The sequence below is a fragment of the Carlito syrichta genome, unplaced genomic scaffold (genome assembly GCF_000164805.1).
Source record: "Carlito syrichta isolate Samal-C Ts95f unplaced genomic scaffold, Tarsius_syrichta-2.0.1 Scaffold305872, whole genome shotgun sequence".
Lineage (NCBI taxonomy): Eukaryota > Metazoa > Chordata > Mammalia > Primates > Tarsiidae > Carlito > Carlito syrichta.
The window spans coordinates 109,244-125,644 of NW_007249968.1; the positions used below are offsets into that span (position 1 = coordinate 109,244).

Here is a 16,401-nt window from a genome sequence, read left to right on the forward strand (position 1 = left end):
GGCACCATCATGGCTCTCTGCAGGCTTAATCTCCTTCTTGAGTAACCTGGACTGCAGGTGTGTGTCACAACACCTGACTAATTTTTTGATTTTTTTTTTTTTAATAGAGGAGAGGTCTTGCTACATTGTCCAGGCTGGTCTTGAACTCCTGGGCTCAAGCAATCCTCCTGCCTAGGCCTCCCAAAGTGCTGGAATGACAGGTGTGAGCCGCCATGCCCAGCTGAGGGTTTTCTTAACATTAGTGACTCCATTTTGATTCAGATGACTTTCCGACACCAACTCTGGAGTCCCAAATGGGACCCCACAGGCTAAACTTAATTGAACACCAGTTGGGCACAGGAGTTCGGAAAATGGAATCATCTAGATTCTAGTCCCTGCAATTTCGAGAAGGAGCAGGAAATGGTCCAAGACGAGGCCAACAACCCACACATTTCTTTTTCCATGGTCACATGTGATGTAGCTTTACCATCTGCCCATTCCAGGAACTCCACTATGCAGGAAACCATGCCCACCCTCAGACAGCAAGTTCGGCAGCTCACTCTTGGATCTCCTGGTGTTGTTGCCTCGACGGCACTGCCTCATAGGGCTTTATCAGGAAGCCCTCCACCACCTCAACAGCCATACATGAAACTACTAACTTAGGTGGGTATACAAGTCACATCAAACTGGGTGCTTTATTGAAATTATTTAATAACACCCTGAAGTTTCTCAACTTGCAATATAGACACAGCAAGTGTTCCCAGAGACAGGAGGTGGAGCTCATTTCCTTCCAGTCCCTGGGCTCCCCCGAGGAAGGGTGCCCTGTAATTCTAGCCGAGACCAGCCAGGGCCTCTGTTACCAAGGGTGGGATCCAAGCTTCTCTTTGACAGACACCACTGAGGTTCACTAAGGATGTACAGGAATCTTGAATGGGTGTCTCCGATCTTGGCCTGCTTAGTGGTCTCCGTCAGACACAGAAACTCAGCCGACCACCATTTATGAATAAAACCACTAGCCATGATGAGTCTGTGACACACCGATGATGTATCTGGAATGAATGATGGGAAAGATTCTTTGGCAGTGTGTGCTCATTCTACAGGAAAAGATGACAAAAAAGGACACTGCGGCCAGGCTCGGTGGCTCAGCCTGTAATCCCAGCACTTTGGGAGGCTGAGGCTAGTGGATTGCCTAAGGCTGTGGGTTTGAGACCTACCTGGGTGATTTGACGAGACCTCATCTCTACAATAAATCAAAAATTAGCCGGGCGTGGTAGTGCGTGTCTGTAGTTCTGGTCACTTGGAAGGCTGAGGCAGAAGGATCACCTGAGCCCAGCAGGACGAGACTGCAGTGGCTGGGAGAGTGCCACTGCACTCCAGTCTGGGCGACAGAGTGAGACTCCAACTCAAAAAAAAAAAACAAAAAACATCGTGACCTTACAGGAAAGCCAACCTTCCCCTGCAGTGTAACTACCCGCGGGACAGAAGAGCAGACCCTGCACCATGGGCTTGGCCTGCTGGGAGTGCCTTCTAGAGGCACCAGGGCATCTTTCTTCTTCCACGTGTGGATCCATGTCCTCCTTCCATGCTTCGTTCAGGGACTTTCTGCTTTTCCTAAAAGAACACCCAGCCCCACATCTTGGCCAGAATGAGTCTTTTTGGCAGCGGGGCCATGAAAGACAGTAGGTGCTGGAGTGCATTCTGTGGCCAGGGCTCGGGAAGGCGGTGGTCCAATTACTGACAGCTGTTAGCACCTCATTCCTCTGCGTTTAGTTTCCTCAGCAGAGTGGTGCCAACATGACCATCATTAGCAGCGATTTCTGATTTAGTGTGTCTGCAGGGCAGGCATGGCCAGAGTGTAGCCTGCTGCCTCAGAGCCCTGGAGGTCATTCTGAACCGCACCTGCTCAGCCTGAGTGACCAGCAGAGATGCTTTTCAAGGTCATTCCAGTTTCTATAGGCCTCTTTTTGCTGCAGAAGTCTCGAAAGAGGCACTTGAGAGCTACGTAAAGAGCTTTACTTTGGACTATGCAAAACCCTCTTCCTACTTCCCAGTGATTATGCTGAGGAAAAAACCAAGCATGAAAATTAAAGATCAAGACCCAGGCTTTATAACAACCAGATATGATTTTGTTAAGTGAGCCAAGTGGAGCATTTTGACCAAATATTGGAAGGTGACAAAGACTCTTGACTAAACTTTAGAAGAGCTCCTCTGAGCACTTTCTTCTTCTTTTTTTTTTAGTTGGAGTCTCACTCAGTTGAGCACAATCATGGCTCATGGCAGCCTCAAACTCCTCAGCTCAGGTGATCCTTCCATCTTAGCCTCCTGAGTAGCTGGAACTACAGGCATGCGCCACTACACCTAGCTTTTTTTTTTTTTTTTGTAGAGACGAGGTCTCCCTATGTTGCCTTGGCTAGTCTCAAACTTCTAGGCTCAAGCAATCCTTCCGCCTGGGCCTCACAAAGTACTGGGATGATAGGCATGAGCCACCGTGCCCAGCCTGAGCACTCTTTCCAGCGAGACCTCTACTTAGGCCTATAACATCTGTAGACTCTCAACACAAATGATTTCATCCACTGCAACTTGAAGACTTGAACAAACACTAACACAGTTTCTAGCAGCTCAAGGCTCCCCCCTCAGCCCAGCCCCTAAAACGTCTGCCTGAGAACATTCAGCGCTGCTGTGAGATTTACTGTTTGTTCCAGTTGAAACCTGGTAATAGACAACAGGCCTGGGTGCCTGCTCCCCTAGGGCAGTTCCTTAGAGAGCTTGCAGTTGTGGATGCTTTCTCTCCCCTGGGTGCTGTGGCTCTGCCATCACCCAAACAGTCTTCTCAAGGACCCGGGCACCATCTCTTCGAAATGCAAATATTCAGGTAATGACCTTCCCTCCCAGAGCTCCCAGCCAGGTGAGCACCTTGCTCTAATGGCCCCGCCCCTTTTCCTGTCCTGAAGATCCGAGGAGCGAGTTCCTTTCCTCCTGACAAGCACCGGTTAACAGACCCAATCTCTGCTTGGGCCCCTCTGGTTCCTGTGCCCTACACCCCTCATTCTCCCTGTAAAACACTTGGCCACTGCTGCACAAATGGAAGATGAGCATAGGTCATGCCGGGCCTTTTTCTCATCCCAGTGGTTACACAGAATCAAGTCTACCACTAGTGCTTTGACTAGTGTTCAGCTTTGTGGGATTTTGTTGTTGTTGTTTTGCTTTGCTTTGCTTTTTGATTTGGAGTCTTACTCTGTTGCCCAGGCTGGGGTACAGGGCACAATCATGACCACTGCAGCCTCGATCTTCCAGGCTCAGGTGATCCTCTGGCCTCAGCCTTCCGAGTAGCTGGAACTACAGGTATGTGCCACCGTGCCTGTCTAACTTTTTGATTTATTGTAGACATGAGGTCTCACCAAGTTGTCCAGGTTGGTCTCAAGCTCCTGGGCTCAGGCAATCCTCTTGTCTCGGCCTCCCAAAGTGCTGGGATTATAGGCATGAGCCACCAGCCCAGATGGCTTTGTCATTGACAAAGGTCAAATACATTTTCTTTTTGTCCCAGGGAGCAGTGGTTCGTTTAGACAGGCAGATCGTGGAGGTAACAAGGCCAAGGTTATGAACTTGATCTCCAGATGGCTCTGCCTACACTGTGGTCACGTGAAACACCTGCCGGGCGTTGCACACATGCCTTTCGGTGGCTGCAGGGGTAAGGTAGAAGCACTGGGTCAGTATAGGGCCATGCCTCTGCTCTCAGTTTCTGCTGTTGCCAGAAGAGCTTGGGTCATAGATGGCCAGCTCCAGCCCCTTTGTCACTTCAGCCAGAGACGGCCTGTGCGCCCCTCCCTAGGCACTCTCTGTCTCTGACACCCCTTGTGCTCCTCCCTCTCAGCATCTAGTTCAGGTGCAGCTCCTCCTCAGCTTTCTGAGACTCTGCCTCCTGTTGGCATGCTTTGGTGCCTGGAGCATGTGTCTTTCACACCCTGTGTCATTCTCACCATCCGTGACTCATGGTTCCTGCATTTGTGCTTTGCTGCTCCCAAACGAAACAAGGACCAAACATCCCACCTCTTGGCTCCCACCTGGCACCAGGCTAAGCGTGTTGAAGCCAGCTAGTAAAATGCATGTACATGTTTTCACTGAGCTTTTAAATGGCTTTGGCAGCTGGGCATGGTGGCTCACACCTGTAATCCCAGCACTTTGGGAGGTGGAGGCAAGAGGATTGCCTGAGCCCATGGGTTCGAGACCAGCTTGGGCAACTTGGCAAGACCTCATCGCTACAATAAATTAAGGAAAATCAGCCGGGTGTGGTGGCACATGCCTGTGGTTTCAGCTACTTGGAAGGTTGAGGCAGAAGGATCACCTACCCAGCAGGTTGAGACTGTGGTGGCCATGACAGAGTGAGACTCCGACTCAATAAATAAATAGATAGATAAATAAATAAATAAGTAAAAAGATAAATAAATAAATAAAAGATAGATAAATAAATAAAATGAATGCCTTTGGCAGATTTTAGCAAGATGACCCTGAGTCCTTCATCCTTTCTAGGTAGGCAACAGACTGATGTTAACCTTCAAAACACTTACAGATTATGCAGGATCAACCTCGTGTTGTTGTACTTTGAACAGAGCACATCTGATGCTTTTGGATTTTTTTTCCAGTTTTATGTATACTCATATAGTAGTGTTATACCAAGAGAAAGTCATTAAGCACACAGCCAATGCCAATGCCAATGCTATTCCTTCACAACTACGTTGCTGTCAGCCTACACTTTCACAGCCTGACGCATATTTCTTAAAATAGTATACTGTCTGAAAAAAGCTAGGTGTGGTGGCTCATGCCATAATCCCAGTACATTGGGAGGCCAAAGTGGGAGGAATGCCTCAGCCCAGGAGTTTGAGACCAGCCTGGGTAACATAACAAAACCTCATCTGTATAATACATTTTTTAAAAGTGTCGGAGATGTGCACCAGCTACTCAGAAGGCTGAGGCAGAAGGATTGTCTGAGCCCAGGAGGCTGAGGCTACAGCCTGGGTGACAGAGTGAGACACGAGACTCCAACTTAAAAAGAAAAAAATGGTTTGGGAAAATGTTATAGACTAGGTGACTCATAAAACTCAGAAGTCATGGCTCAAACTTCCAATTGTGGCAATAGAGTCTTTGTTGTTGTTTTGATCAACCAGGGACATAACTTTTTACATTTTATTTAAGTTTTTATTAATAAATTAAGTTTAAAAAGTCCCCAAAACAAAAACTTCTTTTCAGTGGGAAAAGTGTAGTCAATAAAAATGGTAGGTGTCCATCACAGTTAATTTCTATACAAGAGTGGACCCAAGGAAAACTGGAATTATCTTTTGGAGGGTGAGTCCCTTGTGGTACTTTCAGAATTTGTTTCTCCAGATCAAACGGTCAACCAAAGTTTTCATCTGGAAGTTTTGAGAAGGTTGCATACAATTTGGGGGAAGAAACACCCTGAATTGTGGCAAACAGGCGACTGGTTCTTCCACCATGACAAGGCACCTGCCCACTCCTGCTGAGTGCTCAGCAGTTTTTGACCAAAAACACATGACCCCCATGCCCCAACCTCCCTACTCACCTGATCTCGTCCTGAGCAACATTCTTTTTTGTTCCCCCCATGAAAAAAGTCCTTAAAGGGAAACATTTTGCTGATGTAGAAGAGGTGAAACAAAAAACAGCAGAAGCACTAAAAGACATCAAAACTGACGCGTTCAAAAACGGTTTTGAGCAGTGGAAAAAGCATCTCAATAGGTGTATTGCATCAAATGGAGAGTCCTTTGAAGGTGACCGAGGTTTAAACATGGAAGAATAAACACCCAGTTTTTTCTAAATAAATTTCTGGTTTTTTTGGGTCCCCTCATATAGTTTTCAGGGATAGAAAATAATCCTTCCACAGGCATGACAGGTTCGATTTAGACAGTTCCGATAGATCCAGATAGGACCCTCCAGGATGGCTTTCCATTTGTGCTCCCAGAACCCCAGGCTGCCAGGGGTATTCGTTTTCTCTTACTACTGTGACAAATTACTGCAAATGCAGTGACTTAAAACAACACACACTTATTATCTTACAGTTCTGGAGCTCACATGTCTGACAAAAGGGCCTCCCTGGGCAGACAGAGGGGGTTGCAGGGCTGTGTTTTTCTGGAAGTCCCAGGGGAGACTTTTTCTTCACCCTCCCCCATGACCAGCAGTCCTTCCCATCTCCTCACATCCCGCCACTCTGACGGACTCTTCTGTCTCCTTCACTATAAGGACCCCTGTGACGACACTGGGCCCGCTCAGATGATTCAGTTGGTCTCTTCATCTGGAGGATGGCTGAAGAACAACTTGAATTCCACTGGCCCCTGTAATTCCCTCACCCTGTGACATAACATTTCCTGGTTCTAAGGATCAGGAGGCGGGTGTCTGGGGTGGGCTTTTCTCCCTACCATGCCAGTACCTCATGTATTTAAGTTACTCTTTTTTTTTTTCTGAGTTGGAGTCTCACTTTGCTGCCTCAGCTTTCCAAGTAGCTGGAACTACAGGTACATGCTACCACACCCGGCTAATTTTTTTTTTATTGTGGAGATGAGGTTTTAACAAGTTACCTAGGCTGTTCTTGAACCCGTGGGCTCAGGCAATCTGCTCATCACAGCCGCTCAAAGTGCTGGGATTATAGGCTTGAGCCACCGCACCCGGCCTGAGTTACTCTTAAAATAGCAAAAGCAGGTGAATTATCTCCGAAGACACAAAACCTCCACTCCAATGTGTCAGGGACTGACTGTAAATAGCACATACTACTGATGTGTTTTGACTTGTGCCGCCAGGTTACTCACCTGCTTATACACAGACCTTAGACAAAAGCACATATGTGCTGCCGACTATTTGCAGACAGCTCATTGTGGGAAATTTAATGTTCTAATATGATCCTCCAGAGCGACACTTATTCTAAATAGCAACATTTTCATACATGGCACATTTGGGTTCTCTTGAAAGATGATGACCACATCTTCAAGAAGTACTCCAAATGGCCACCCACCACTTAGGTAGCTACCGAAGAAAAGGATTAAAAGACTATTTTAATGGTGAAAAATGAAGGATGTGAGCCATGCTCATTCATCATGTTGCCTCCAAATTTGCTTCAGAACATTCTCCACACAGTAATAAGGGACACAAGAAAGCTCCAAGCCACCAGCTCAGTGGGACGGCTACACCTCCCTGACAGGTGGTACTGCATTCCTTGTTGGTGTGCAGTGAGTGGCAGACAATAGTGGTACCATATTTTGGTGTTAGGTTGGTGTGGCTCTCGGTAAAGTAACCACTCCAGTTTTGTCTCTACAAAACTAAAAAAATCAGCTGGGCCTGGTGGTCCACACCTGTAATCCCAGCACTTTGGGAGGCTGAGGTAGAAGGATTGCTTGAGCCTAGGAGTTCAAGACCAGCCTGGACGACATAACGAGACTTTTTCTCTACGAAAATCCAAAAATCAGTTGGGCCTGGTGGTGTGCACCTATGGTCCCAGCTACTCAGTAGGTGAGGAGGAAGGATCGCCTGAGCCCAGGAGGTCAAGGCTGTGATGGCCATGATTGTGCCACTGCACTCCAGCCTGGGCAACAGAGTGAGACTCTGACTCACAACAAACAAAAACAAAAAGGAAAAATAATTACTCATTTTATTTAGTCTGGTACAATACAACTTCAACCCTTTGTCTTTTCTCCTATGTGTTCATGTCTTTCAGGAACTTTTAAGTGAGTCCATTGTATAACATCCTGATCCTACATTTTCACAGCAGGAACATTATAAATCATCATTGCCCTTAATAAATGGTGGCTTATTGTCATCCTTATTATTTATCATTGAAAGGAACAGAAGAAAATATATATCTGTCAATATGATTATAAATGACTGGAAATTGTTGAAGAAAACCAGGTCTGACAATACTTACCTAATCTTGGTGTTACTTCTTGTCATAACACAATGAAGCTCAAAAGCTGCAGTGACGCTGGTGGAAAAGTTCTCACAAGTAAAAGAAGAAAGCCCAGGAGGGGCTCACATCAGTCCTTCCTGAAAGAGCACCGGTGTGGAGGTGGGTTGAGAGGTGGTGGGGTATGAGAAGGCTGACACTTGACCACAAGTGTATGCTTGGGTATGCTTCAAGACAAAAGCCATTTTTGGTGGTTGAGCTTAGTGCAAAGGAAACTAGGACAGTGCTTGAGCCTTGAGCTGCTTGCTGTTTGAGAACATGGCCAATAACTGTCCCCTTCTGCTTAAGTTAGATACAGATACATTTGGGTTTCCATCACACAAAACTGAAAAATCATGCTCATAAATTCTTAAATGTATTGAAAAAAGACCTTGATGAAGTTAAGCATCCTGGAAATGGCAAGCAGCTCCTAGCTTGGAGAGATTTTAAAAAGGAAAACCTGACACTGCTCTGAACTGCTGACGTTTGACTGTCTTGAAGCCTGATAGGAAGGACCCACGGTACATTTTTTGATGCTTCTGTATCGTCAGGTGACACCTTCAAAAATTCCACATTTGAAACTTTAATTTACCTAAAACTTAATTTGGTTCAAGGAGATCATAGAAATTCAGCATGTTTTCCTAAACGGCAGGTAACCACATGTTCGGCCTTCATTCACTGAGTTATCTGTCTTCTCCATGGTTTCTCTATCACCCCTTCTCCGGCTTCTTCTGATAAACCAAAACCCAAACAAAACTCTATATCCTGGCCACAGGGGTAGGAAATGGACCCTTGCTGGATGAATCAGAAGCCTTCCCAGGGATTTTTCTAACTGGAGTTGGCTCCAAAGAGCTTTTGGCTTGGATTGGAAGTTGTATGAAAGTCATTCTAGCCAGGTACAATGGCTCACCGCGTAATCCCAGCACTTTGGGAGGTGGAGGCAAGAGGATTGCCTGAGCCGGGGCTCAAGACCAGCCTGAGCAATTTGGCGAGACATCGTCTCTACAATAAATTTAAAAATTAGCTGGGCATGGTGGTGCATGCCTGTAGTCCCAGCTACTTGGAAAGCTGAGGCAGAAGGAACACCTGAGTTTAGCAGGTCGAAGTTGAGGTGGCCTTGAGCGTGCCACTGCACTCCGGCCTGGGCGACAGAGTGAGACTCCAACTCAAAAAAAGAATAAAAAAGTCATTCTAGAGCTACCTGACAAGGAGAGATGGCAAGTACTTAGTGCAGGTTGTGACTAGTCAGTGAGTATTCAGTGGTTAAGTCTCTAGTTCTAGTTGTCCCACAGCCAGTTCCATTGCTGCGTGCTGTTGAGAACGTGGCCACTAACTGTCCTGCTTAAGTTAGATACAGAGACATTTGGGTTTCCATCACACAAAACTGAAAAATCATGCTCATAAATTCTTAAATGTATTGGGATTTACTTCAGTTCTCCACTTTGTTCCTACTGAGATACTTTTCTAAAACCAAACTGTTTCAGTTTCTTTACCATTTAACATCTTTTAGGGCAAATCTCCCACCATTAAACTTGATACAGGCTTCCGGCGAGACTGACCTGGAGAATTACTGATGTGTGTGTGTGTGTGTGGGCTGGTCCCACATGGTAGATACAGGTTCCTGGAAAGAAACCCCTCTCCCTGCCCTTCACCTCTAATCTTAAATTAATAAATTAACCTTGAATTATAACTCAGTCTCATCTACGCTGGCTGACAAGAATCAGATCCTTACTTGGGAAAACTTGTAAACTCAGGGTTTTTAGACTTGAGAAAACAGAAGGCTGGACTAAGGCCCAGCATGAACGCATCTTGGAGGCCAGCCCACGCAGCCCACAGGCGAGCCAGCTGCTGGACAGTCTTGGCTGCAGCAGATGAACATGTGCAGTGAGGCCCAAGGGCTTACCAGAGCATCAGATGCCATGCTCTGACTTGTGTAAGGATGGGGGTGGGGCAAGGATGATGGGGTGTAATTAAAGATAAAATCAAGGACAGGTGTAAGGGACACTCAGGAAGGAAGTAAGTGACACATCTACCAAGACGTCAACTCATGATTAAATGTGTGGATGTTAGACTGGGGCTGCACAAGTCTGAATCTCTGCTCTGTGAATAGTACATGTCCTTGGGAAAGTTACTTGTTAATTTCTCTGTGTCTCAGTTTACTCATCTGTAAAATGGGTATAATAGTCCCTGTTTTATCTGTGGTAAAGATAAAATTAGTTAATTCTGAAAAAGGAGAGGGCACAGGCAATATTTAAGTTGTGTTTAAAGAAACTCTTCCAAGTGTTAATTCTGGGTGGTCTTCCTTCTTCCTGAGGTCACTGCTTTGTACAATGAAGGGTGTTGGGTGCTGTGTAGCATATAAAGATGAGGCTCAGTCTCCAGATGATAAATGCATAGCAGAAAGAAAGACCGGCATGATGAAGCCACAAAGCTCACAGGACGAAGAACAAGCTCCCAGGTGTGGGTGCAGGGGAGGAGAAACCTGGAGTAAGTTCAGAGGAGACAGGATCTGAGCATTTTGGGGTGACCCTTAAAAGTACAGGTGCTTTTTAAGGACAATTTTCATGCACTGGGAATAATGTGAGGCAGTTGGGCAGTGGGGAGTTTGGAAGTCAAGGGAAAACCCTGGGATTTCCAACAATCCCATCTTATGTGAGGAATGGGCAGGGAGTGATGAAGGGTATGGCTGCTGCCTCTAGGGATGTGCTGAGGAAGTGGGTTTCGCTCTGAGGTGGCCAGATAACGCACACGTATTAAAAAAGATGAATTAACACGGAGAGGTTACATAAGAATAGGCGAGAGGTGACTCAAACATTAGCCTTCGTGCTTAACATCTAATTCAACATAGTTTTTCAATTATAAAGTATAAGGAATCTTTAATAAAATATATGTACAATCAATAATTCATATTTGGCAGAGTGCGGTAGCTCACGCCTGCAATCCCAGCAGTTTGAGAGGCTGAGAGAGGACTGCCTGAGCTGAGGGCTTTGAGACCAGCCTGGGCAACATGATGAGAACTCATCTCTACAAAAAAAAAAGCCGGATGTGGTGGTGTGTACCTGTAATCCCAGTTACTCGGGCGGCTGAGGCAGAAGGATCACCTGAATCCAGCAGGTCGAGGCTGCAATGGCCATGATCGTGCCACTGCATTCCAGCCCAGGTGACAAAGTGAGCCGACTCCAAAAAAAAAGTTAAAAATAATAATTAATCTTTGAAAATGCCCGTGGGATGCCGTCACAGCTTTCTGTTGGGAGCCACGGCCCCGGGGAGGTCAGATGGCGGTCTCAGCAGCTCTTCCGCTTCCTCCTGCAGGGCCTCGGCCTTCTCCTGCAGCAGCATCTATGATGAAACATCAGAATGTGAGACCAAAATGTGCACTGCAGAGAACTGCCCACAACTTGGCCACTGTCTGTGGGACACCTGAGCCCTCACACATCAGAAGCCTGGGAATTGAACTAACAACTAGACAGAAACATGGCCACTTAAGGACAGGCAGTGATGGTAAATGGAGCTGAGGCTTCAAGCCATTTCAGCTGATCACTGCACTTAATACCAAAAATAAAGGGTGCATTCACACGCTGAGATTTGCTTTATTGAAGACTCAGCCACTTAAAAATTAACTTTTAATCTATAAAATCTAAGTTGCAAAAATGTAATTAGCTCCTGAAAATGTTATATTTTATACATATGCATTTTATTATTCCTCAAAATTTAGTATGCTTTTAAAACCTACCAGTATTTCAAAGAAAAGTTTTATTCAAGCTCCTGAAGTTAAAATTGTTAACTTCAAAAGCAACAAAATGAGCAAAAAAAGTATTTCCAAACATAATATATGGGAGGTGTCAATGAATGATAATTTTTCTTCTTCTAAAAATCAGAAATAAAATATTGGCATTTGTTCCATCTGGGTTTTATAAATAAAACGGTGAAGTATGTGTACTACTTCTGTTATAAAATGTTTATAATAAAAAGCTTAGCAAATAAGCATAGAGAATATCAGATGAAAGAATGAAAGTGACAAAAATAACCGCACTCACTACCAATTGATAAAGCATCACATGGCATTATAGAAGAGACACTAAGGTATGATTCGGTGAGCTTCCCAGCAGCTGAGTGACAGAGACCATGTAAGATGAATATCCCAACACAGCCTCTAAGAACAACACAGATGGGAACGGTGAGGCCTCTGGGGGAGAGAACAGATAGATGGGAGTGTGCACACTGAGCAGTGAGAGAAAAGGAAACCAGGATCAAATATGGAGTCCTGTAGGACCAAGGACACTCTCCCGTCCCACCCATCATCTATTCAAGAAACCACACTTGCTTCTCTAATAGAGGAGAACACTCTGGAAGCAGGATTCTCAAACCATTCCAAATGGCTGCCCTGTCCAAAAAATGCAGAGGCCTGGCTGGGTGGTGGCCCACACCTGTAATCCCAGCACTTTGGGAAGCCAAGTGAATCACTTGAGGCCAGGAGTTCAAGGTCAGTCTAGACAACATGGTAAGACCTTGTCTCTACACATGCATGCGTGTACACACACACACACACACACACACACACACACACACACACACACACACACACACACACACAAGAATGCAGAGGCATAAGTAATTCTAATCTATATAAAGCTGCTATAAAAATAAAACAGAAATGAGAATCAAAGCTCTTTGGCTCATTAAAATTTCCCTCCCTGAAAGCAGACCATAAAGCAGAAAAACTGTAACACAACACTCCAAACTGAATGAAATACTCTCAAATAAAAATCTGGAGCTATTAGGAGGGGAAACATACCATGAGTAAGAAGTTCAAAATCTAAAGACAGAAATAGACCAAACCAGAAAAAATGACACAAAATGGACTGAGGTTGGGAAAGACATAGAAGAAAAAGACAAAATCACATCAGAAATAAAAACTGTTAACTATAACTAAAGAACTGGATGGCAAAGAAGAACATATTTGAATAAAATCCTAATTTGGGTCATTGAAGAAATAAGAAGCATGAAAACAACCAGAATGAAAATGAGATAAAGAAGTTGTAACAAGGGTCAGAGAATGACAGGGAAGACAGGTCAAGAAGGTCCAGCCTAAACACAGCTGGAACCCCTGGAGATGGAAGACCCAGGGGAGCAGGACTTAGATTAAAGTCATGACCTGAGCATGCTTCCCAAAATAAAGGAAAATAAAGCTATGTCCAAGCAAAACTACTTCAATTTAAAGACAAAGAAAATATTTTAATGTTTTGCCATTAAAAAAAAAAACAACCCATAGTGGGAAGGGGGACTGACATGAAATACAAGTAGAATCCATTTCCAATAGCCAGCAGCCACTCTCAGACAGATTTTAAAACCCCAAAAAGCAAGTCACATTGTAACACATTATTTCAATTACTCTCAGACAAAAGACAAAAAAAGTTGTAAATAAATACTGAACTTGAGTTAGCTTTTTTGCAGTGGCATCATTTACTAATTCTGAAATTACTTCCAGTGTATTTGAGGATTGAGGGAAACAGATTAATAAACCCAGGAGTCAGCGTTCTTGTCATTGGAGAAAGGAACTGAACACATGAACGGGAGACCCTTGGGCCCTGGAGCAGGGGATTCCTGTAATAAATTAGAGACGTCTGGAAATTCCTTGACTCTTCCACTGGGAGATGGACCCGACTTTCTGGCCCTGAACCTGGGCTGGCCTTGGCACATCACTTGGAACTAACAGAATGCAGAAGAAATGATGGATGACAAGGCTCAGCTTTTACCTGGGTTTCTTGGAACGAGACCACCCTGAGGTCATGTGAACATTCCCTCTCAGATCCTAGTACTCTGTGGCCAAGCTATACAGAGATAAGATAGATCTATAAGATAGATACACCAGAAATCAGTGTTTTGAATCACACCAGATAGAATGACAAGGGACAGAGAAAACACCAGTGCCTCTGAACTCTTGAGCTTCCGGAGACAGGGCAGACTGAGGAAACCAACGCTGCAGCAGTGGGCTCACTCCTTGTGAAGAGGAAGAGTGACTCGGGTGAAAACCCGAAGCCAGGAAGCGCTGCCCAGGAGGACGGCGGCATCCTGATGAAGGAACAGTCACACCGGCCCGCCAGACTTCAGAGCTGCTGCCATGCCCCAGCCATGATCCTTGTTTTGGCCAGGAGTAGACTGGTTGTTATGTCTCTAGCTCACTGTTGTCCATGGTGTCTCTTCAGTTCACAGGTCGTCAGATTAGGAGGTGCCATCCCGGGGGACTGTCTCCAGGTGCCCACTCATACTTGGACTTGATTTGGAAGAAATGCTGGGACTGAGGCTGCTGCTGGGATCTTTTATATAAGAAATTTTGTCCACAGTTCCAGACACGTAATTCCCATATTCCTGTTTATAGTGCTGGGGCACTTGAAGGCCCAGAAAATAAAATCTCTCTCTGGCCTTCTGTTTCCCTTCACCCGTCCAGGGGGGCCTTAACCTGGTTGCTGATCATAAGACCTTCATTCCAGGCAGCGTCCTGCCCCCACACCCTGGAGAGAGGGAGGCTGCATGGAGAGGCCAGAGGCATCTGGATGGACAGGTCTTGCTGGGTTTGGATCACACCCTTGTGTTCAGTCACATTCTCCATGGCTATCCAGTGAAATCTCCATAAACATCCACAAATCTGGGGCTTGGGGAGCTTCCCAACAGCTGAATACGTGGCCTAGAGGTTCCTAAAGGTTGTTGGCCCAGGTAGAGCACGGAAGCTTCGTTCTCCTTCCCACCCCTCATCCTATATATCTCTTCACCTGGATTCTTTAAAAAAAAATTTTAAATTAATTCATTGCATTTTAAAATTTTTGTAGAGACAAGGTCTCACTACATTGCCCAAGCTAGTCTTGAATTTCTGAGCTCAAGTGAGTCTCCTGCCTCAGCCTCCTAAAGTGTTAGGGTTACAGGTGTGAGTCACTGTGGCTGGCCTGTAATATTCTTTTTTTTTTTTGGCCTTCTGTTTCCCTTCACCCACCCAGGTGGGCCTTAACCTGGTTGCTGATCATAAGACCCTCGTTCTAGACAGCATCCTACCCCTACACCCTGGAGGGAGGGAGGTTGCATGGAGAGGTTAGAGGCATCTGGATGGATAGGCCTTGCTGGGTTTGGATCACACCCTTGAGTCCAGTCACATTCTCCACGGCTGGGCTGTTGATCAGGCCTATCCAGTGAAATCTCCATAAAGATCCACAAATCTGGGGCTTGGGGAGCTTCCCAACAGCTGAATACATGGCCTAGAGGTTCCTAAAGGGTGTTGGCACAGGGAGAGCACGGAAGCTTCGCTCTCCTTCCCACCCCTCATCCTATATATCTCTTCACCTGGATTCTTTAAAAAAATTTTTTAAAATTAATTTCATTGCATTTTAAAATTTTTGTAGAGATAAGGTCTCACTACATTGCCCAAGTGAGTCTTGAATTTCTGGGCTCAAGTGAGTCTCCTGCCTCGGCCTCCTAAAATGTTAGGGTTACAGGTATGAGCTACTGTGCCCCTAATATTATTATTATTATTTTTTCGAGTCTGAGTCTTACTCTGTCACCCAGGCTGGCGTGCAATGGCATGCTCATGGCCACCACAGCCTTGACCTGCTGGGCTCCAGCGATCCTTCCACCTCAGCCTTTCAAGTAGCTGGAACTACAGGCACAAGCTACCACACCTGGCTAAGTTTTGATTTATTGTAGAGACAAGGTCTTGCCATGTTGCTCAGGCTGGTCTCAAACTCCTGAGCTTAGGCAATCCTCTTGCCTCCACCTCCCAAAGTGCTGGGGTTACAGGCTTGAGCCACCGCATTCCACTTTCATAATATTCTTTAAAATCAATGTGTTTCCTAGAGTTCTGTGAACTGCTCTAGCAAACCAATCAAACCCAGAGAGGGGATTGTGTGAAGCCCAACTGGTTGGCCAGAAGTTCCAGAAGTCCAGACTTTTGACTGGCAAAAGGGAGTGGGGCGTCTTGGGGACCGAGCCCTCACCCTGTGGGATCAGACACTGTCTCCAAGTAGACAAGGTTGGCATTGAATTGGAGGACCCTCACCTGGTGTCTGCTGAGGTGGACAGTGTTATCTATAAACTGGGGATAATACTGGCACTGTCCACCTCGCAGGACTACTATCAAAGGCAATTAAAATAATGCAAGCAACATGAGCACCATTTATAAAAGTAAGATGGGCTGAGCACAGTAGCTCATGCCTGTAACTCTAATAGCACTTTGGGAGGCTGAGGTAGGAGGATCGTTTGAGGCCAGGAGCTCGAGATCAGCCTGGGCAACATAGCAAGTCCCCATCTCTACAAATAAAAAATGAATAAATAAATTAGCTGGGTGTGGTGGCAAGTGCCCATAGTCCCAGCCACTTGAGAGGCTGAGGCAGTAGGATCATTTGAGCCCAGAGATTTGAGGTGCAGTGAGCCATCATCACATCACTGTACTCCAATCTGGGTAACAGAAAAAGACTCTGTCTCTTTTTTTTTTTTTT

General features: G+C 45.6%; 1 protein-coding gene across 3 annotated transcripts in view; it reads right to left on the minus strand.

Moving 5' to 3' along the window:
• Positions 1-11,055: 11,055 nt before the first annotated feature.
• The window catches only part of HELQ (helicase, POLQ like), a 49,541-nt gene continuing 44,195 nt past the window's right edge, over positions 11,056-16,401 (minus strand). For all 3 annotated transcript variants that reach the window (XM_008062865.2, XM_021714912.1, XM_021714911.1), the window contains one exon: positions 11,056-11,257. In XM_008062865.2, coding sequence (XP_008061056.1) covers positions 11,153-11,257 — 105 coding nt within the window. In that variant the 3' untranslated portion in view covers positions 11,056-11,152. The remainder of the gene's footprint in view (positions 11,258-16,401) is intronic.